This window comes from Alosa pseudoharengus, unplaced genomic scaffold (genome assembly GCF_046254945.1).
Source record: "Alosa pseudoharengus isolate Yale_2024_CS ecotype anadromous, Long Island Sound unplaced genomic scaffold, YU_APseudo_1.1 YU_APseudo_1.1_scf_7, whole genome shotgun sequence".
In the NCBI taxonomy this organism is placed as follows: Eukaryota; Metazoa; Chordata; class Actinopteri; order Clupeiformes; family Clupeidae; genus Alosa; species Alosa pseudoharengus.
Genome location: NW_027468859.1, coordinates 21,132,347 through 21,154,948, shown reverse-complemented (window position 1 = coordinate 21,154,948; position 22,602 = coordinate 21,132,347). Strand labels below are relative to the sequence as shown.

The 22,602-nt window shown below is 44.8% G+C and overlaps 1 protein-coding gene across 46 annotated transcripts in view; it reads right to left on the bottom strand.

Moving 5' to 3' along the window:
• The window catches only part of nrxn3b (neurexin 3b), a 281,812-nt gene that overhangs the window by 48,811 nt on the left and 210,399 nt on the right, over positions 1–22,602 (bottom strand). For all 46 annotated transcript variants that reach the window (XM_076272035.1, XM_076272011.1, XM_076272014.1 and 43 more), the window contains one exon: positions 6,199–6,380. In XM_076272035.1, coding sequence (XP_076128150.1) covers positions 6,199–6,380 — 182 coding nt within the window. The remainder of the gene's footprint in view (positions 1–6,198; positions 6,381–22,602) is intronic.

The window sequence follows — 22,602 nt, the reverse complement described above, 5'->3', positions numbered from 1 at the left end:
ACCTTTTATTGGTCGATTCTCCAAACCAATCAGTACACTGTCTCCAGCTTGGCTTTATATAGATATAATCTGGCTTTTTGCGGGAAAGGGGGAAAAAAAACCCAGCTGTGTGGGTGTCAGTCATTGGAAACTTGACAGGAAACAGGGCATTTATTAAATGATAAAAGACAGATATATGAGGCTGGGGTCAACAGTTGGCATGTACTCTGTACAAGTGTGGCACACATACAGACACTGAACTAATTACAAGTATTGTGAAATGGAAGTGCTGATTTTTGTATAGAATCACAGTGTGAGTAGGGTACGAAAGCAAATGTTAACTTAAACGGCCATGTCATGTTATAATAGTGATGGTGATGTAATTGCTATTGCTTCAGAGGGGGCATAGGGACACATGTTCAGTTTAATAAGCAGCTCCCAATTTAAAGGTTTTTGTTGATATTTTGACACTAATTAATTAGCTCAGTGGTTAATTTGTGATCAACATGTGTGATATTGGGCTTGTCAATCTCTTATTCACAATTGTGCTCCTAGGCACCAAGCCCTCCTCGAATCTAATCTGCAGTTAGAGCAACAACACAGCTGTTCACTGACTTCCTTTTAAGTGAAATTTAAAAAGTGTGGCAAATCAGTGAAAACACAAAAGTACTCAGAGACATTTTTTTGTTATGTCTGGGAGACTTTTTCTTTTCATTTGATCTCCTTTGCCTGCTTTTTCCCACTCTCTCTCTCTTCTTCAGTGAGTGAAAAACGAACGAAAGAAACTTCTTGCTGCTTTCGCCAGCAGGTGCCTAATCCTAAATGAATACATTCGCAGGGAGCCAATCTCTCGGTCTACCGCTGATATTGAAAGCAGCAGATAGATTTTTTTTCCCACTTCCAGTAGATTTATTTTCTAATGTTGAAGTTTATCACTTGAGCAACTACAATTCATCATCCTTTCTTGTCGATAATCCGAGACGCAGCCAATTTGCTAAAAGTGCTTCTCTTCTCCGTTATATTTATTTATCTAGCCGTCTCTCTAATGCAACAGAGAGGAAGTAAGCGATGGAGAGAGAGAGAGAGAGAGAGAAAGAGAGAGAGTTGTGGGTGAAGACAGAGAGCTGGTGACAAAGTGACGGTGTTAGTAGGAGTGGAGGTGATAAGGCACGGAGGACCTTGGTGTTCTCGCGCACACTCTCCATCACTTTTTAATGAGCTTGCACTCACACGGGGGGTTACTGCCTTCTGTCAAAATTAGCCCAAGGAGGAGGCGAGATGCAGAATGTGGGCTCTCCTCGGAACACATTAACTAACTGTTTAAAAACACAGAACACCCAGACCTATGGAGAATTCGAATATCAAACTCTCAAACACTACAATTATGCACACTTAATGCATGTAATAAGCACTCAGACATAGCAGAAAAAAAGTGAATTTAGGCAACTGCCTCCTGAATACATAAAACCTCAGCAGTGATGCAAGATCGATCTGTAGAGATTAAAGCTAAGAAGATAGTTTAATAGGCTCCTGCATGTCTCTGTTGATCATGATAGCATCTGTTTAATGTCACCGCACCCGAAAGGCAGCTCAATGATGAATCAGTCAGAGAGGGGTGGGGGTGGAGGGTGCTTTGGTTTGAATTTCTCGTTATTCTCCCTCTCTCATGACATGAAACACATGTCAAGGAAGTTGACTTGGACTTCTGCTGCGGGGCATAGTGTGATTATGCCGCTCTGTTTGTCTAATGCTATCAGCTATTACTTGCCTCTCCTTGCCAGCGCTCCTCTTCTGAAGTGCGAACAACAGTGCAATCATCTCACTCCGTGCCCGTGGGGGCTGTTGCAAGGTGACTGATCGCTCATCCTGCCTCCTCCACCTGATGCTGGAATATCTCCATTGTCATCAGAGCTTGCCAGCACAACACACTGTGAAAGCTCCTCTCTCTTTCTCTGAGAGCTGAAGGCCCCTGCACCAGATACTTTATGCACAGCACTGTGTCCCTCCTCAGTTGTCCAGTCTATTTAAATGTCATGGCCCGATCTGCCGTGAAACGCTGTAAATAAATCATCAGAGGAAAAGCAACTCCACCCGATCCTTTGCCGGCCGCAACTTCTCTTTCACCGCATGGGTGATGCAACAACAATGATATTATAGCCTTATAACAAAGATGATTCCTCAGTTTAAAATGCTTTTCCACACTTTAGGACTATGGCCAAGTGATATTACAGGCTAATGTATTCTTCAAAAAGGGACAATACACTCGCTGCAGAGGGGATAGAATAGATTTAACTCCAGACTGACTCAGAAAAATGGCCACAACAATACATTTGCCAATGATAGTATATACCTTGTGGGACATAGTAGCCTGACAAAATATGAAAAATGTGTCACAATCCACCAATACTGCACAATGGTGTTATCAGACTAGACTATTCTACCCACTGAGTGCATTTCACAAACACAGTTTCATTCCCTTAAAGTAAAATGCAAAACCACTGGGTCCACTGCAATTTAGAACCATCCATCATGACAATCATAATCCTATTCTACCTCATGCATGCCCGGTCTCCAAACTATAAAAATATAACAAAAATGCTCTCTCCCCAAATGGATAGCATGCCCCAAAAGCCCCACGTATGAAACAGGGAGCAAATCTCATATTTGTAACAGGAATGTCAGGGAGATATATTCATGGTGGGCCACGGATGCAATATTTACCTTGCACTCGTTTCATTTCTCCCTCACACCCCACTACATTCGCTTGTCTCAAAATGGGATTTCAATTACCTAGAAACCATACCTTTTTTCCTCCTCCCAACCTCTCTAAATTAAAGTGAGGAAGCTTAAAGCGGGTGATAGGATTCACTGTGCAGCCGCCACAGCGTGAAGATACTGGCCTATTAGCCCTCTAAATAAAACAAAAAAACCTCTAATAGAATGCCACAAGCCTGAGGATTGTGCATATTCCCTGTGCATCTATGACAAACTAAAACTTCACTAACGTGCTCACAGGACTTGCTGTATGGTAGCACAAAAATATTGCAGCAGATATTTGCTATAATGCTATACAACCATCACATATCAGATAAGCATGATCCAAAGATGCAGAGAGGTGTCTCCAGGACAGAGGCCTGAAAGATATTAATTTCCAAAGATAGATGAAAGGATAAGAGAGCATAGAAAGAAGGAAATCGATTATGCTTTCATCTCTTTCGCACCCCTAACCTAATTGCCATTCTAGAAGAGATGTACAACAACGATATGAAAGGCCTGTGAGATGGATACTAACCAGGTTACACTAATGCACAGCTAAGTGAAAGCTGGCTCTACGGTTTTTGAAATGAAACGTCATTGTGTCATAGCATAGTATGGAGTGAGAAAAATGCACTCACTCTTACACACACACACACACACACACACACATGCACACAAACACACGCACACACACAAATACACAGACAAACACACACATGCACACAAACACATGCACACACACACACACAAATACACAGACAAACACACACATGCACACACACATGAACACACACACACACACACACACACACACAAATACACAGACAAACACACACATGCACACAAACACATGCACACACACACACACACACACACACACACACACACACACACACACACACAGACAAACACACACATGCACACAAACACATGCACACACACACACACACACACACACACACACACACACACACACACACAGAGAGAAACAGCTCAACATATTCAGCATTTACAAAAAAACAAAAAACAAAACAAAAAAAAACCCCGCAACCTCAGCTAAAGCTTGGGTGACAGCAGATGCCCGCTGCCTCTGATATGACAATGCTGAGGGGCGAATGGCACTCTGCACTCTCTGTGTCTCTCATGTTAAGGCCTGACTAAGGGAAAGCGGCAGAGGCATGGCTCATCTGGAGTAATTGTCACCTAGAGCAATGCACTCTCTAGTGAGCGACTGCGTGTGAATCATGGATAAGCCAACTGCTCCGGCAACACCCTCCCATCCCCTGATGTGCTCACAGCAACCGGCTGAGCTATATATTTACATAGTCATACACTCACACATACACTCAACGTCCACAACACACCTTGTCCACCCAACCGTAGAGAAAAGCTTTAATCTCAGGGTTTGAATGGGTGTACACCTGAGATGGCAGCACTTTTCTTTTAAAAAAATAAATAAATAATAATAAATAATAAAATAAATCTTCTCCTCTTCCATTCCTTTTGTAGCCTTTCTCTCTTTTTTATTTATTTTGTTCTAGAGAGTGTGTGCAACTCAGCACAATGCTTCATTGGCTCACCTCTAAAACACAGAGAACTCATTAAATGCACTTTCACTGTGTGGCTGCTTTTTCATTGATTCTAGTGGGACCTCAAAATGATTGTTGAAAATCAGGAAGAAGAAAACAAGCGAAGATGAAGAGTCATCCGGAGTTTATGGGTGGAATAAGACAATTATGTGTGCTAACACAAAACTAGCCATGCGTGTGCCAAAGCATCTAATTGTTTTGACATTCAAATCAATCCTGCTACTTAGTTAAAAAGCAAAATAAAGTTGATTAGATGATTATGTAAATGACTAAAAAACAACTCCGAACCTAGATATAGCTAATGGAGAAGACAAATAATTAATGCTAAGCTCTCCGGAATTTCAAAAAAAATAAATGTGAAACCATTTATTCCCCACATATAATGAGCAACTATAATGATTAATTACCCAAACCATCTCCTATGACAACGTTGGATGGGAGCCAAGAGTTGGTTTGTGATAAGACCGAAACAGAACAAGGCTTGGAGCTTAGCAGAAATCAATACCGAATCATCTCGATAAAAGGTCCCCGACATTAATATCCGATGTACTTTGATTCCCCTCCATCATCAACTTCAGTTCAGATGACCAATTTCTTTGCCAATGAAACATTGTTATTGACGCAATCTAATCTGTATCGTCTGAAAGCTCTCTTTTAGGGATCGACTGGCTATTGACGAAACTGATGGTGGGTTTCTCGGTGTCTGTAAACATGGATAAGTCTACTGTGATTCCTCTTTGGCCTGGTGATGATGGTCGCTGGATGCATTTGCCTGGTAGATGTCACGTTTTAAAAGATTCAGCCATGCTTCAAGCATTAATGCCTGAATTCAGTTTAAATGAGAAATACAGCACAACTGTTGATGAAAACAACTGAGATTTTTATTTGACTTTTCAGAAGATGATTTAATTAATCTGACAGAGCTGATACTTGAATTCTGGCAGAAGTATAATACTAAAATAGACATACATAGAGAAGTGGAATATCGAATGTCACACTACCCCCTTCCCCCCAGTCTATCTCCCTCTTGCTGCAGGATTGGTTAAACTAAATAGATACGGATGTCGCGGGTTTCTATTCACAGACCAGATGGCAGCCTAGTGTTAGCACATCATCACACCGCAACAGACTTCTTTAAAAGTCCCAGCTCTGCTGCCGCAATTGTTCAATTTCTTCCAAACAGCCCATTTCCCCCCGCCTATCAGCACTCTCACCTGCACCACCACACAGGACTACGTGCAGTACCTGATAAGAAGTTCATTCTGTTGCCCGTTTGAACAAAAAGAAGTATTTTATTTTCCAGATGCCTTGCTATTAGGATGTGGCAGACTTGCCACATAAAGGTGAAAAATGAATCTAAGAAATGGAGAAGATTTGCGAATGAGGGCAGGCCTGCTGTGTGCAGTGCACTAGCCTTTGGTTTTGCGCACTTCTATTTTTGTTCAGTTACTTTATTTGCAATTCTTTTGTAAGTATAGAGTATGTTCATCAAAGACATACTTCAATTCAGGGTTCAGATCAGGCTTAAGGTTAAGGTCAGTGCTACATTCTTTCATGAGAACAACATTAATTAGTTAATCATGAGCTAATATTATACCTAAAGCCACTGACAATTGCCTCCCCTAACTTTAATCATATGTAGTGAGATATTTCAGTGATTAATTACAATTTTTAACAAGAGACCTCAATCTGAAAGGTCATCCTGATACCATTGAATTTAATCATCACACTGACAATTGCTCCACACACACAAAGTTAGTTAAGTGTTTCAATGAGTCATAGTTCTTTGAGGTTCTATGCTACAACCGCTGACAACCTTGTACACACAGTTACAGACACAGATAATAAATCTAGAGACGAGGCTGTGACTTACGATGTGGAGCATGATGTAGTCTCCCAGTCGCGGGGCGCTGTCGATGCGGACCAGTATCCCGTCTTTGATGGTGGTGCTGAAGCCGACGGCCAGCCGGTCAGTCCGTGTGCTTGGCCTCTCGTTGTTGGGCCACGTGTAGGTGATGAGGCCGCCTCCTTTCCCAAAGATGTATGTAGCCCCCGCTGCAAAGACATAGACAAAAGAGAAGTACGGAACATCAAATAAGGGTGGTGGTGGTCAAGTGGTCAGTTCAGTAGTATTTCATTGTAAGCCGCTCTGGAGTGTCAGATAAATTATGAATAATAATAATAATACTGAATAATAAGCTAAGACAACACTAGGCCCATTAGCCTATTACAAACCCCTAACAAAATCCAAACTCCCAACCCCAAACACACTCCACTGCTCTGCATGGACAAAAGAGATGACCTTGAACCCTTACGATTCTACCGTGGTACTTTAATACATCACCCCACAGAAGATCCTGGGCTCAGTTGGGTTGACCCTGCGTAATACTAAGAGCTTGGCCTGCAGGGCTCCTGCAGCTGAGATCAGGCTTTCACCTCCGCAGTCCTCCACCACAAACACACACGCACACATACGTACACAAGCACACGCACACACACACACACACACACACACACACACACACACACACACACACACACAAACACACACAGACACACACACACACACACACACACACACTCTCTCTCTCCAGGCAAAAGCAGCACCAGGGCCAGAATTGAGTAAAGTCTGGGCAATCCTCATGCATTAAACATGAAACCCACAAGGCCGAGGAACAAAGCGAAATCCAGGCGAAGCGACAGAAGGGGGTGGGGGGAGGAAAAATCGAAGAGCCTTTCGTCAATGTTAATTTGACAAACACATGCAGGAGAAGGTCATCCAAAATTGGGCAGGGGAGGAACCGCAAACCACTGACCATCTCATTAGGCCACCCACCACAAATTATTCAACAATGGTGATGCATACAAAACAAAATATACCTCACTGCACACACACACACACACACACACATACCTCCAAAACAGGTCAGAGGGTGTCAATTTCTCCAGGATACATCTTACTTTATTCAGGTCAGGCCTCAGACACAACTGGATTTACACATCCAGAATGCATCCAAAATGCCCCCCTCTCCAACGCACACACAGACACACACACAAACGCAGTAAACATGATGAAGAGATCAAAGAAAGCCGCTTGACAAATCAATATGATAAGAGCAGGGCGAGCTGCACATGTGTGGCAGGCGACTGCGCTGCGGTACTCGCTGGAGACCCCGCTCTGGGTGTGGAGCCAGATGCAGCCTTTATTACTTCCTCTCCTCTCCCAGGTATATCATTTCATCTCCAACTCATCGGAACATCTGGTTGGCTCCGTAAAAAGCCCATCTGTCCACGCGCTCTGAGAGGCGAGAGACAATATGCTATTGTGGTCTGGGAGACAAGAGCCGGCCCTGGAATCTCAGAATCTTCTTACCTTTCATGATTTTTTTTTTTTTGCCCCCAAGCACTGGACATGAGCGTGTTTTCTTTTTTTTTCCACCCAATATCACCACACCACATCTGCCCCTCGTAAAACTACAAATGAAGTAGCCTTACATCAATGAGGTGCAGTATTGTTGTGGCTGGTGTAAACCTGCATAACTAACTCCCTTTACCATGGCCAGAGCAGCTACCCCTAACAGATGCCTGGCACATCACCGATGCCTACCTCCTGTGCCTTAGCAACCCCCCCCCCCCCCCCATACCACCAAACCACAGCACCTGCATCCTGGCAACCACTCAAGCGTTAACTTCTGCCAGGGATTCCAACGGCCATGCCAACACACAGGCACACACACACACACACACAAAAACACCTGCTTCATTCCTCCAGTCTCGATAGAGAAATCCCAAATTACCTTGCCACAATTCTTTTCTTTAATGAAAAACACCACTTGATGGCATTCATTTTGATACTTCTTTCAACAACCTTGGTACCCTGCCTCGACCTGAAACTCAATGCAGGTTGGAGAATTGTTAAAGACATCTCCCCTGATTCCTCCCCTTCTGCAGATGTTGTTTTTTGTTTCGCCAACCCCCCACCCCGACTCCCCCATTTCACGGCTTGCAGGAACCCACATTCAGCCAGTCCCCCCAGGGAGCCAATTATCCCATTCAGCACATTTGCTGAGCACACGAGGACATCCTTCAGTCACCACATACGTACCCCGGAAAAAAAAAACAATCTCCTAACGTATCCGATTGGCTCTGCAAGGGCACACTCAGTAAATCCCTACGAGTGAGAAACAGGTATTTACTTCATTTAATGAAATAAGAGCTGCCTAAGACTGGGATCCAATCTATGGGAACAAGAGAGAAGAGAGAGAGAAGAGAGAGAGAGAGAGAGAGAGAGAGAGGGAGAGAAGGAAGAAGGGAAGCAAGGCAAGTCATAGCTACCGCAAACAGAAATCAACATCCCCAACATACTACCATGGTGCTAAGTGGTAGGGTTTTTTTTTTTTTTTTTTTTTTCTGGGGGGGGGTCACAATATTGGTAGAGACAGTAAAAAGCAAGGTGGATGGTAATTAAGCACCAAATGGACTGCCTTTAATGGACGCTGAAAGCTTTTGCAGCCAGTGTTTTGCACATGAATTCATTATAGGGACTAAACACGCCACAGTTTGAGGATCTTTAATGGAATTTCCGTCTGGTGCAAAAACTTCATTAAAAAACTCCATTAGGTGAAGCGGCAGATAAACATCCTGAGATGTTTATTATTCAAGACAGCCGGTGAGGTCAACCTCATATATGTATCCTTAAATGTGGAGACGCTCTAAGCATTGAGGAACGGCATATATATATATTAGATATTTGTTTTGAACTAACACTATGCCCTTCGGAAATACATTATAGTATGCCAGTCAATCAGTGGCCTTTTACAGCCCTTGTGTCTATATGTCAGTACTGTTTATAAGCTTGTATTCGGCTATGCATTGATTACACCTATCTTTTCATTATATTATGCTATTTCGTCCTGCTCCCCACACCAAATTAGTTTTCTTAATTCTGTTTATTTCCCATAAATATGGAATATAAAGAAGGGTGAGAACAGTGCATCTTTTAAATAAACATGAAAACATATGCATGACTACCACAGCCCATGCCTTTCACCTAAATGAGAGCAAGGCTGCAGTATGTGAGGAAAGGCAACCCCCCCCCCCTCTCTCCCCCCCTGAGTCTCAAATATGCTGAAGCGCCCTGGGGGGAGGTAAAAGAGTTGAGAAACTTGCTCTCATCTGAGCCTGAGCGAGAGAAAAGTCCTGTAACAGGCGGAGAAGCCTTCCTCATTTCAAGGAAAGAACTCCTCCATCTGCTCCTCACAGGAAGAATGTGTCTTGGCACAACAACATAATACAAGAAGAAACAGGTGGAAAAAACATGTTGCCAGATCATCTTGAGTTGCATATCAATGTCGGTGCTATTGGGACAGAGCAAGGCTGACATGCACCAGGCTGGCGTTTCTGTCTTTATTAAACATCCTCAATTCTAAAGATATTAATCCTGTCAAGACTGACAAGGACAGCTGCAGTGATGTACAACACTGGACCTCTGTATTAATAAAACTGTCTTCAATCTGCCATGTGAATGTTAAGATGAGAGCTTTAAGTATCAAAGCAAAAATAAGGTTGTTATCAAATGGTACATCAGAATCAGATAACCCAAAGACTTCTTCTTTTGCATAGTAAAGCTAGCAAAGGACAAAGCTTTGGAATTCTCCAATAAGTAAACATATGATGCAATGATATCAGTACCAAGAACTTGGCTATAGCACAGACAGACTAAACAAGCCCAGAAAGAACAAACAGTTTTGTCTCCTTCTTCCAAAAGAGAGAAAACAACACACAGCACCAATCAGTGCCATCAGGTCTCCCCACCGTCAGGTGATCTAATGGTTCTCCTGTGGAAGGCCTGTTAGCCAGCACACATACCGGGAGCTGTGTGTGTCCATGGCCAGAACAGATGTGAACAGTCTAGGCCAGCAGCCGAGAGACAGACTGGAACGCGACTGTTGCTAAAATACAGCACAGTTTCCCATAGCAACCCCCACACACATACTGTAGAGTCACTTCAACACCAACGTCTCTGTTGTTGTAGTTGGGAGAGAGATCTTATCACACACAAGTTTCCAAGCAAACACACAACTCCATGTGTATGCTCTCTACTCATACCGTGCTGTGCATGTGTGTGTGTGTGTTTGTGAGAGAAAGTGTGTGTATGTTTTCTCTGTGTATGTGTGTTTGTGAGAGAAAGTGTGTGTATGTTTTCTGTGTGTGTGTGTGTGTGTGTGTGTGTGTGTGTGTGTGTGTCTGTGTGTGTCTGTGTGTGTATGCATGTGTGTGTGTGTGTGTGTGTGTGTGTGTGTGTGTGTGTAATAGGTAGTGTGTGTGTGTGTGCTTTTATCTGGTGGAGTGTTATCTCCTGGGCTTTCAGCATGGCTGCAGCTCAGAGGGATTGAAAGCAGGACAAACACGTTTGATGTGGTCCAGCGCGCCGCAGTGCTGAGCCATGACTGAGAAGGCAGAAATCCGACAGAATATTCCGGAAGAGCACAACAAGGAGGAGAGGAGGAGGAGTAGGATGAGGAAACAACACCATCACTGTTCTCCATCATAGTTAATACAACGCTCCATGCATCAGTAGGCATGTTTCCTGTGTTATGTTATTAGAACCACAGATCCTTTCCCCCCAATTCCCACCAGTGGCTTCAAAAGATAACACGTGCTAATGTCAAAACTCAGTGGACTTGGCTTTGATTTAATCTTTGCGATACATCTTTGTTTCACACCTCAAGTAATTTTATAAAAAATAAATATTTGCTGCTAATGTACGTTTCCCTGGAGGAAGACCAGAGAGGCGAGACTTGATTGAACGCCTTCCCTTATGACCAACGGTTCCGAGTCCGGAGCAGGAGAAATAGGCCCAATTACCGAGAGCATTGTTGTAGTCTACCGAGAGCACAGTCTTTCGTTTCATTAGTCATTTGCGCCACGCGGCAGCCCCGGAATGATTGATGGTGCCTAATGTAATGTGACGAATGGCTTTGGGCAAAATAATATAAACTTTGCTTATGATTTCCATAGTCAGTTATTTCCCTGCTCGTGTGATAATAGAAACTCTGGGGAGGTGGGAGGGGGATGGAGGTTGTAATTGTTACGGCGGAGGATGTCTCAGTAATGGTGCTTTTAGAGGTAATAGTGCTAGTGCAAAACATCAGCTGGAGTAATGGACGAGGTTAAAACACAACACGCACGCACGCACGCACGCACTGGCTCGTATAATTTTATATCTGAAACTTTCAGACTTGGACAATTTCTCGGAGCGTGCCGTCGTGTCTGGGGGTAAACCTTGGGAGGGAACAGCTTGATCCACCATCTGCCCGGCCTGGTGGTTGAGGGCACGGGGTAAGTGGAGGGATGAGAGCGTGACGTGCGGCGGGTGAGCGCGAGAGAGAGAGAGAGAGAGAGAGAGAGAGACATAGAAAGAGAGAGAGAGAGACAAACAGAGAGAGAGAGAGAGGGAGAGAGAGAGAGAGAGACAGGAGAAGCCAGTTAGCTTTACGGTGCCGTTTGGGAAAAGAAATAAAAATGTCTGAGATGATCCTACTACTTCTGCTTTGAGGACAATGTGGCATCTTGCCTGTCTGCCACCATGCCACCTGAAGGTGAGCCCAAAGACTCTGGAGCCCATAAAAGCCTCCTAGCAACACACACACACACAAGCACACACACACACACACGCACGCGCACGCACGCATGCACGCACGCACGCACGCACGCACACATGCACGCATACCCGCATACCAATCTATAACCGCGCAAGCTTTACAAACGCCAATCCTTTGTCCTCCACATGCTTTTTTTCCCCAGGAGTAGCTTTGACACTTTCTTTGTTGTTACTGGATGGAATGAAAGCTCTCTGCACTTTTTCTCTCCCCCATTTTCTTCGCTCCTCTTTTTTCTGCTCAAGTTGTCAGCCGCTATGCTCTCTGGGATCTCCGTGATGGCGGAGGTGTGCTGGAGAGAGCCTGTGAATGTATGCAGCGCCGAGCCTTCACTCCAGGCAGTCAAGACTCTCAGGGAAGTTGGGAGGTTTCAAAAACCCCCCGAATGAAATAGAGAACAAGGAGGGGGAGGGAGGGAGGTGAAGAGAGGAAGTGAGAAAGTGAGAGAGTGAGACAGTAAGTGAGAGAGGGAGAGAGAGAGAGAGAGAGAGAAATGAACAAGGGGGGGTCCATCCACACGAGAAGGCCAATTTCAAGAGACTAGCCCCAACACTCCCACAGTTTGGGAGCTGATGACAAGAGCCCATCCACACCTACAGACACAAATGCACCATGCCACGACTGGACTCACAGCACTAGGTAGCCAGGCATGGTGGGGAGATGGAGGGGGCAGAAAAAGAAAAACATAACAAAGAATAAACCGATACAAAGATGGCTGCAAGTGTGGCTTCATTCATAATTCAGTCATCCCAGGAGGATGGTGCAGTCTGTTTGCCATTCCAGAGCTACAGTATACAGCCCAGCACAGTAGAGCACAGCTCATATTCTACACAGACAAGACAAAATACAGAGAGAATTTAATATAGAGAAGCAAATAAGAATGAGGAAAAATAGAACACACACAATGGCTTCATCAGCCTTTACAAGAGATCAAAGTAAAGGTTCTTCAGTTAGGAGATGGTAAATACATGCTCATTAAATCATGTTTGACCCGTCTTCAACAACACTTAAAATATGCAATATGCCTGACAATGACGCTGAAAGACTTCATTGGTTGTTACAGGCTTATCCTTTGGAGACATATCAAGAGTAATATGTCTGGAATCTGATTATGTCAAAAGTTATATATTATGAATCGTAAGATAGATAGAAGATACTCTGACTATTAATGAGACAAATATATGTGTGAAATAAACCACAAATAAATGTTTTGCCTTGATCACATCACAGAAAAGGGTGTCATTAAACACTAAGAAACATCTGAATTGATAAAAACATCAACATCACTGTTAAATTAGGGTTCCAAATCATGAAAATGTGAGGGGTAGACTCAAGTCTGTTCTAAAACTGTGGGCACGTCTGCTGACTGTGCTGAAGTCCTGCCTCAACTGTACCACATCGCTCCAGACTGTGCTGAAGTCCTGCCTCAACTGTCCTACCACATCACTCCAGACTGTGCTGAAGTCCTGCCTCAACTGTCCTACCACATCACTCCAGACTGTGCTGAAGTCATGCATCAACTGTCCTACCACATCACTCCAGACTGTGCTGAAGTCCTGCCTCAACTGTCCTACCACATCACTCCAGACTGTGCTGAAGTCATGCCTCAACTGTCCTACCACATCGCTCCAGCCATCCTGTAAAACTGCTCATTCTAATTAGCACTACTCTTCAGCCAGATAGATGAGCTCATTAGGGAACACCTGTGTTAAGTGCACAAAATGCATCTTGTGCTAATCTACTCCAGAAAGCAGATTTTTCACAATGCTTGTCGTTTTCTCCCCTGTCCAAGGTTCTTCCAAACAAATCTCCAATGTTGGTAGACATGATCTGTGAAATTCTGGCATCCAGGGAGGATACAGCTTGGATATTAAGGCATGATGGATATCAAGGCACTATGCACTAAACCAGCTGATCCTCTTTAGCTCAACTCTTCAGCCACTAAATCAGCTACTGTAATTAGGGATATTACCTGAGTGCACAGACAGACAAAATACATGGCACTTTACCAAAAATAAGTTGCAACAATTATCCGTGTCAAAGTGATGGGACTGTCTGACACTGTGCTCCAACCACAGATTACTTCTTTCTCTTGGTGCCAGCCAGACAGCCCACTCGGTTTCAGCAGCCCGTCATAAATCCATAAACCCACATTAGGACCATCTACGACGGCCAGGCGCGAGAAGAGGACAAATTGCTGACAGCTGGTCGGCATGGCAACGCGCCGTCAAGGCAACTGTGGAAGGTGCCCTCGGGATACGATCCTGGAGAACTTGGCCCACAGCACTCGCTGTCTTCCTCTCACTCCCGGGCTGACCAGAGCGGAAGAGGTCAGCCCTACGGGGGGGGGGGGGTTATTTTTTCACTTACTCCGGGGGGGAGTGAGTGGGCGTCACAGTGAGGTGGAGGTGAAGCGGTGACACTGAGAAATCTCTCACCTTTGCTGTCCTTTAGAATGCTGGCCTTCTGACCTCAGCTGCTGTTGCTGTCTTTGGCATGTCTCTATGGCTTAACACCAGTGTTTCCCATACATTTACTTGTTTGTGGCGGCCCACCACAATATCAACATTGACCACCACACAATGATTTTCAAGGTTGTACTAAATTGTGCTTAAATCTGGTTAGCACCATAACCAGCTGTGCTAATTCGTTTAACTGTTGCATTCAAGTTAATTCTGCAAAACAACCACCACAAATGGAATTCTATTCTGTGGGAAACACTGAACACATACTGCAGCAACGCCATGCCATCAAGACACTCAAGTTCACCATTGACAGTGACATACGGTGACGGTGATGGTGACATACTCAAATTCTATTCCTTGACTTGCATTTTCAGAAACCTCGTCTTACTTGGTAATCATGAGACCCTTTAATGGTGACCTCCATTCATATTCCACACCCACAAATTGAGGATTAGCTCAGGCAGGCCACAGATTCAACAATCTCAACCAAGTGATGGCTCAGATGATCCCCTGCCACACCTTTTATAATTAGCTACGTCTGCTTGGGCCACCTTATATGACGTCACCCAACCTATTCATGCTGCTTCCCCTGCAAGCCATTTTGCAACCCATCTCCACCCCAACTCCTCCTTTCATCATTCATTAACCAATGTGATGTTGTCATTGATATTGATGCCTGTTCTGTATCCTATGGTGGAAGGGGTTGGGGTGGGGTGGGGGGGGCTGTGGGTTGCTGCTGCTCCCAATGCCTTTGGCTTCCCATATACTGCCTGCACATAGAAGAGCAGAGAGGTCCCAGAACAGAACCATACGGCCAAAGACTCATTACAAATTGAGATAAAGACTTTCTTTCAACTAAAGTGCTCCTGACTGATCTACCGTACGAAAAGTCTGTAGGGGGGACTGGACATCCAACACTTAAGACATCATAGGGTTGTGCACAAACAAACAGCAATTGCCCCTCCAAACCAACCACACTCTGGCAGGCTCCATCAGACATGATTACACGACCCACGTGACGTGCCCTCCGCCTCCCACAGCCTTGGAGGAGGCCAGCATGAGGTCAGCGCCAGCCATCTTTTGATGCGTCTCAACCGGGCAGCTGCTGTGATCAATGGCTGAGCCTCTCTGCTCCGTGGGGTCCTCATTCAGACTCACCCACAGGGACCCCCCACTCACCTACTCCCCTACTCACAGTGGCCTCTAGTCCAACCAGCTCTATTTATCCCCCACACTTGCCCCCCCCCCCCATGATGAATACCCCATACTTGCCCCCCCCCCCCCCAGGCCCCACAAAGTCAAAGCAGTTCCATTAGCACTGATCTGCCCAGTATGGGGGCCCAGCGGTGCTCCCACTTTAGCAGTGTTCACCTGGAGCAACCGTGATTTATGGCACTAATATTGCCTCTGAATAAACAAGCGAAGGACTCCGGTCAGCACACAGGTCACAGGAACACACACACACACACACACACACACACACACACACACACACACACACACACATTCAAGATGTACATGGATGCACACAAGTTGACACACTGTGAGAGCATGCACACAAACACACACATGCAAATAAAAGACCTACGAGGCAACAATACACTCGTTATTATGGAAAATAATGGGACACTTGTGATGGCTTCCTCTAATTTGACAAAAGCAACAATGGATGCAATGCCCGTGAAAAGCAAGCCTCTTCCTACTGCAGCATCTGAGCGCCACAAAGCCCACATGTCATTGTTATGCTCCGAATCTGCCAAGGACACTGAGCTTAACACAAAATAATATAGAAAAATACACATTTAAGCCGCAGAGACAACCCCCCCCCCAAAAAAAAAATAGCGAGAGAGATAGAGAAAGAGAGAGAGAGAGGGATTTATCTCCTCTTCAAGTGCCATTGAGCCAAGCCACCGAGGTCAGCCTGTTATCTGCTTCCAATCCTTATCGGGGAAAAATAAACGCTTAACGAGGCCGCTGCCGTGGCCTTCGGAGAGGACGAACGGCAGCCCTCTGAAAGTGTACGAGTGGAGCGGCCGATCGATTGAAGAGTTCCTCGGGATGACTTTAATTAACCGAAACCGTAAAAGAAAGCGTGTGTTATGAATTGATAAGGGGGAGGATAAGGACCGGGGCCTTTAAGGGGGAACTGAATAGCATGAGTGGCATGGCTGAGCATGAGTGGCAGCTACAGATCACCAATGACAAGGCCTTTTCATCAAGGGAGAGTTGACCACTTCTTCCAATTTCTTAAGGTCACTTAACCCCAAATATATAAACTCCTGTTCACTATACTCCCTGCTAGTTCCACTTTATTGTGTGATTATTGACCTTATGATAGACTGTCTACAGGTGAGGCTGTGTGTGTGTGTGTGTGTGTGTGTGTGTGTGTGTGTGTGTGTGTGTGTGTGTGTCGGTACCTGTTGGGCCAGGTATCGCTCTCTCTCTGCTCTGCTCTTTGTCATGTCCACGAAAGCCCAGTCTGCTGAAGCCCTCTCTCTTTTTTTGTGCCAGCTCCTTTTGAAGACGTACTTAGTCTAACTGATGAGAAATTTAAAGCAGGCTACTGAGGCTTTCAGCAGCTCATGAAAGGCTAAAGAAATTCGCCATTTTCACTGAGTAAAATAGATGGAGGGTCTGTGGGATTGGAAGAAGTCGAGCCAAAGGAAAAGCCTTCGCATATCGCAGGCAGCAATTCCTCACTTCCTCAGCCCATTCACTTTCAGGCCATTCAACCCATTGCCTACCTGACACACATGGAAATGTGCTCAGAGGCAAAACACATACATAAATGAATAACTGAATAAATGAAAAAATAATAATAATAATAAAATATGCCAGATACTGTATATATCAGCAAGCCGCATTCTCATAGCAGCTCACTTACAGTAATACATTCATTCAAAGGCGCACAGGCCTATTTTTCTAACGCAGACGTTTCACATTCTACTGGGAATCAATATCTTCCTCCCCTTCCTCTCTCTTCTCTTCCAACAGGACCCTGTACACAAAACATGTCACCAAAAAAAATGACAAGCTGGTGAAGACAAGGTGAACTTGTCATTATGAAGTCTAGACGCGGGCTGTCTCATCTTGATACGTCAAATCCATCAGCGGATGCCAAGACACGACAGGTGGGCGACAGTCCCATTAGAATGTGCCTTTTAGATTGAGACGTGAGCATGACAAATGTCTCTTTTTTTTGTTTAATAGGAGTGCGCAGCCTGATACAAGCTTTATTTGGTATCAGAGGTGAGGAAAACCACACCTGGTCTTAGCTTGAGCATTTTATCATGATAATAATCACCCTGTGTGCTGTGTACAGCAGTTTGCTAACTGACCTGTGTCAGGGTTCAGAAAGGGAGGGATTTTGTAATTAGCCTGTTCTGTCTATCTCCACAAGCTTTTTCCCCCTCTTTTGTCACAACACCCACTCTTTGCAGGCGACATCAGTACACAAAGGGAGCAAAAAACAAACAAACAAATTAGCCAAAAATAAAAAAAACAGCAAGTCGGCTCATCATCGCTAATGTGACAACAAAGTTGACCGCCAGCGAGTCGGTATTTGAATTGAGCGTCTTATCATAATGGCAAGTTGTGGCGGCCTCATCTTTTCCATTCTTTGTTTTTGTCACTGTTCCTCTTGTTTTTTTTGCTCTGTGCATGAGCCCACATGATGTGAACAGAGCATACGAGGCACAGCAGGGGAAGGGAAGCGCATGACAGCTCAGGGTGTCCTGCAGCACAAACTGAGGACTGATTGACAGCATGATGGATCGCTTAAACAACGCCTCAGATAGTTAGGAGCAGACAAAACAACAGAAACATGCACCCAAACACACAAGCTCACAAGCACACACACACACACACACACACACACACAGACACATTTTACGGACAAATAGATAGACAGATATACAGATAGATAGATAGATAGATAGATAGATACATGTAGATAGATAGATAGATAGATAGATAGATAGATAGATACTGTAGATACATGTAGATAGATATACAGATAGATAGATAGATAGATAGATAGATATATAGATAGATAGATAGATAGATAGATACATGTAGATAGATAGATAGATAGATATATAGATAGATAGATACATGTAGATAGATAGATAGATAGATAGATAGATATATAGATAGATAGATAGATAGATAGATATATAGATAGATACATGTAGATAGATAGATAGATAGATATATAGATAGATAGATAGATAGTGTAGTGAAGAGAGGGCATAAGGGAGGGCTGTAGGAGGAGACATGGCTCATTGGCTCATTTGCTCATCTGAGCAGAGGTGCGAGTCAGGAGAGCACAACGTGAAACACCGAAACACATCAAGGTGTTTCAAGGGGAACATTTTGCTCTGTCACAATTTACATTACCTTGATCAATTTGAGCTCTTCCCCCTCATCTTTCACAACCCCCCCCCCACCACCCCCACACCGCCGCATCAGGCCTCAGCTCCACTCACCACTTCAAATACACTCATATGTGCATGGCAATAAAAGCACCTCTCAAGACCAAAGAGAGTGCTGGATGTTGGTGAAGCTCTTACCACATCATCCATTTATTTCCTTTAATTCCGTGTCAAGAGATGGTTTCTTTCTCTTTCTTGGAGCTATCTCTTGTGCAGCATTTGCCAGGCCTTGGCTCCTTATTTCAAGTACAAAGGCAAAGCCCTGATGCAACTCGGTGACTGCAAACCTGATAAATACCAATGCAGGCTGAGGACAGAACGAGACAGGGCTTTATATATATATATGTGTGTGTGTGTGTGTGTGGGTGTGGGAGAGAGGGAAGGGAGGTAAGACAGGGACAAGCGTCGGAGAGAGTATGTGTGTATGATGTATGTGTGTGTGTGTGTGTGTGTGTGTGTGTGTGTGTGTGTGGGAGACAGAGAGAAAAAAGCAGACAGTGAGAAAGAGATAGAGGAAAAGAGTGATGGAATGGAGGAGGAAGTGAGGGAGTGAAGGAGGAGAGGTGCAGAGGACAGGAAAGTGACTGGAAGCGATAGAGGGAGGGAGGACAGACTAAACTGATGCAGCTGCGTTGCTTCCACGTCTCCATCTACAAGGCTTGGCCTGGCCATGCTTTTAGAAGGTAGACCCTCAGCAAATATTTACATTGGGAGTCATTATGGCTGCACGGCCCAGTGAGTTGATTGGCTCCAGGAGCGGAGGGAGAGCATTATGGGGAAATGGAGAGGTAGTGGTCCATGGCTCTGGAGCTACACCACTATAATTAGGAGACAAAATAAAACATTAATGTGTTTTACTGCTTTCCCTCGCCTGCCAGACAATGGCTGCATTGCCATTAACACTAGTAGTCACATTGCCAACATCACGCCCAACCCTGGAACATAATCTAGACTGAGCGTTCTGAAGCAAATCTGTATTCATGCCAAAAATAGCACTGATACATAAATTAGGCAACTGATTTGTAGGTGACTGTTGCAAGTGTTTGCAAGTGCCTGATCCAGTCACTAAAATGATTTCAGCTAAATAATGAATGACTATACACTAAGTGATATACAACTACTTTACTGTTTATTAATTATGGTATTAATTAGCATTCTACAATAGCATCAGTAGCCTCTGTGAAAGGTGTATGCCTTCTCCTTTAGACTCAGCACATAGACCACAGCACAGCAAGTATCATTACTTCGCTGTTTGGTGGCATGCATTTAATTATGCAATATCTGCACATTCAGGTTTGGCTAGAAGGTATTCAATTATTTTACAGGGGGGATAAGGGGGGGGGGGCACCTAACCGATGCTGCTCTTTTCTTGTAACCAAACAGTTTAATCTTATCGCTCTTAATATTAATCGACGCGTTTCAAACGTAGCCTCTGTGTTAATTAAAACGCCCATATTAAATTTCACTCCGGTACAACCATGCAATTAACCTATTCTAGAGACGAGCTGCCGGTGGGGGTTAGCTAACCCGCTTTGCACAAATTAAGTCAAATTAGATGCCTTGTTCTCTTGTGGTGAAATGAAGCGCTCGCGCCACAGCCTGTCGCCATGGCCTGACATAGCAGGTTCAGATAATAGCGCGCCCGCCCTGCACCGAACGGCCCACAGTGTCGGACTTTTTACTCTCCCGTTAGCGACGGCTCTGAGGTGGTGAAGAGGACATTGTTTTTCGCATAACGAAAGGTGATTGACAGGCGGTGGAATTAAAGAGGAGCGGTAGCAAACACAATAAAACAAGGCGCACAGAGTAGGGTGGAGGGAGAGGCTGGGCTGCGGTGGTTGGCTGTAAAATGAACTTGTCTTGATCGCGAGTGATCTTCCTACGCTCGGATTCAATTCTGCTCCCTGTTTACCGCGTCAGTGTGTCAAACGTCATCGGGAGACAGGTGGGTTGGCGAGCTTTTTGAGTCGATGCAAGGAGAAGGGGGGGGTCACGAGGAGAGGACGCAGAAAATAGAGACTGAACTCAAAGCGTCTGGAAAAGAACAAGAGATCTGCTTTGCATATACCGATAGAGAAAGATAAAGAACCAATGAGAGAAAGAAAGAGAGGAAGTGTGAGGCAGAGAGTATAGAGATGAGACACATTTTCTGTCCTCATCACCTAAATCTGTTCTCCAAATCTTCAAAACAACAAGCAAGGAACAACAACAAAAAAACAACGCTCCCTGTGTGAATTTTCATGAAGAACAGGCCCGCTCATCCAGAACACATCTAACTCATATTTCTTATGCGAGGTGAGGCATAAATAGATCATTTTGGCTCCTCCGATAAATCAATAAAACATTAAGGCTGGTGCCAACACTGTTCCCATGAGAGCACAACAAGATGAGGGAGAGGAGGGGTGGAGGGATTAGCATCACTGCTCATATAACACAGGAGCCGTTTCAATAAACTACTTCTATTCAGCATCACAATGCGAGAACACAGGGGGTGGGAGCAAGACGAGTGCTCAGGGAAGGACGGTGATACATGGATACATGGATAAAAACTTGCGTGCCGATTTTAAGAAAATGTGTGGCAGTTCACGCTACTGTAGATAAGGTCCCTAAAGAACCATTTAGTCTTCAAGAGGAGAAGGCTTAGAGGGGGCTTAAAGAGCTGCACTGCTCTCTTACAAAAAAGAATTTAAAGAAATAGTCAGACAGGCATTTCTACACTTTTAAATTTGGGGGATTACAGGAAGCTATTTTGGAGAGGCTCCCAGTCTCGCTTTGCTTGATCGTCATGCATCCTCATGATGATGTTTGGGGCAAAAAGAAACAGAGCTGTGATGGTGTGTGTGTGTGTGTGTGTGTGTGTGTGTGTGTGTGCATTGCAGTGGTGTTTGAGCTGGCTGCTGAACACTCACATTCGTGACATGGCTCTTGACCACTCACACACTTGACTGGGTCACATGTGTTAGCGCAGCCCCCACCATGGGGGAGGCTTACCTTGGGGGAGGCTTACCTTGTCCAGGGGCCTTCGATGCACAACAACCCCCCCCCCCCCCCCCCCACACACACACATACACACACACAAAGCAAACATAAGCTGGACAGCCCGTAATGAACATGTCAGCTAAGCTCACCCTGGTTCCCAAGTCCACCAGCTCCCTGGAATCTGAATTAAAGGATCTGAACCCTTCCTTCTAAAAATAAATAAAATAAATAAATGTTAAACCATCCCCTGTTTCTCTCCCTCTCCCCTCTCCATTCTGCCTACTTCTGGAGCCCAGGGGTGCTTTTTGCCTCCATTAAGAGATGTTAATTCTCTTTGATGATAGACATCTAACATATGCAACCCCCCACTCCCCCAGCACTCTGCCCCCACCATCATCCTCACACTTCTGCCCCCCCCCCCCCACGCATTCCCCAATCCCAGCACTACCACCTCTACCCCACACTCCCACACAGACTGAACAAGGGGGAGACGTCAAATTGTCTATGAGTGATGTACAGACAAGTTAAGGACGTGGCCCCTCAAGCTATGAAAGCTATTATTCCGACACACCTGAGAGAGACAGGGACAAAGAGAGAGAGAGAGAGAGAGAGAGAGAGAGAGAGAGAGATGGGACAAGTGGATGGTGGAGGGCCTTGGCGCTTGATTCCCATGCTAAGTTTCCTTCTCTCTCTCTCTCTCTCTCTCTCTCTACCTGCTCCCTATTCCAAATGCAAATGA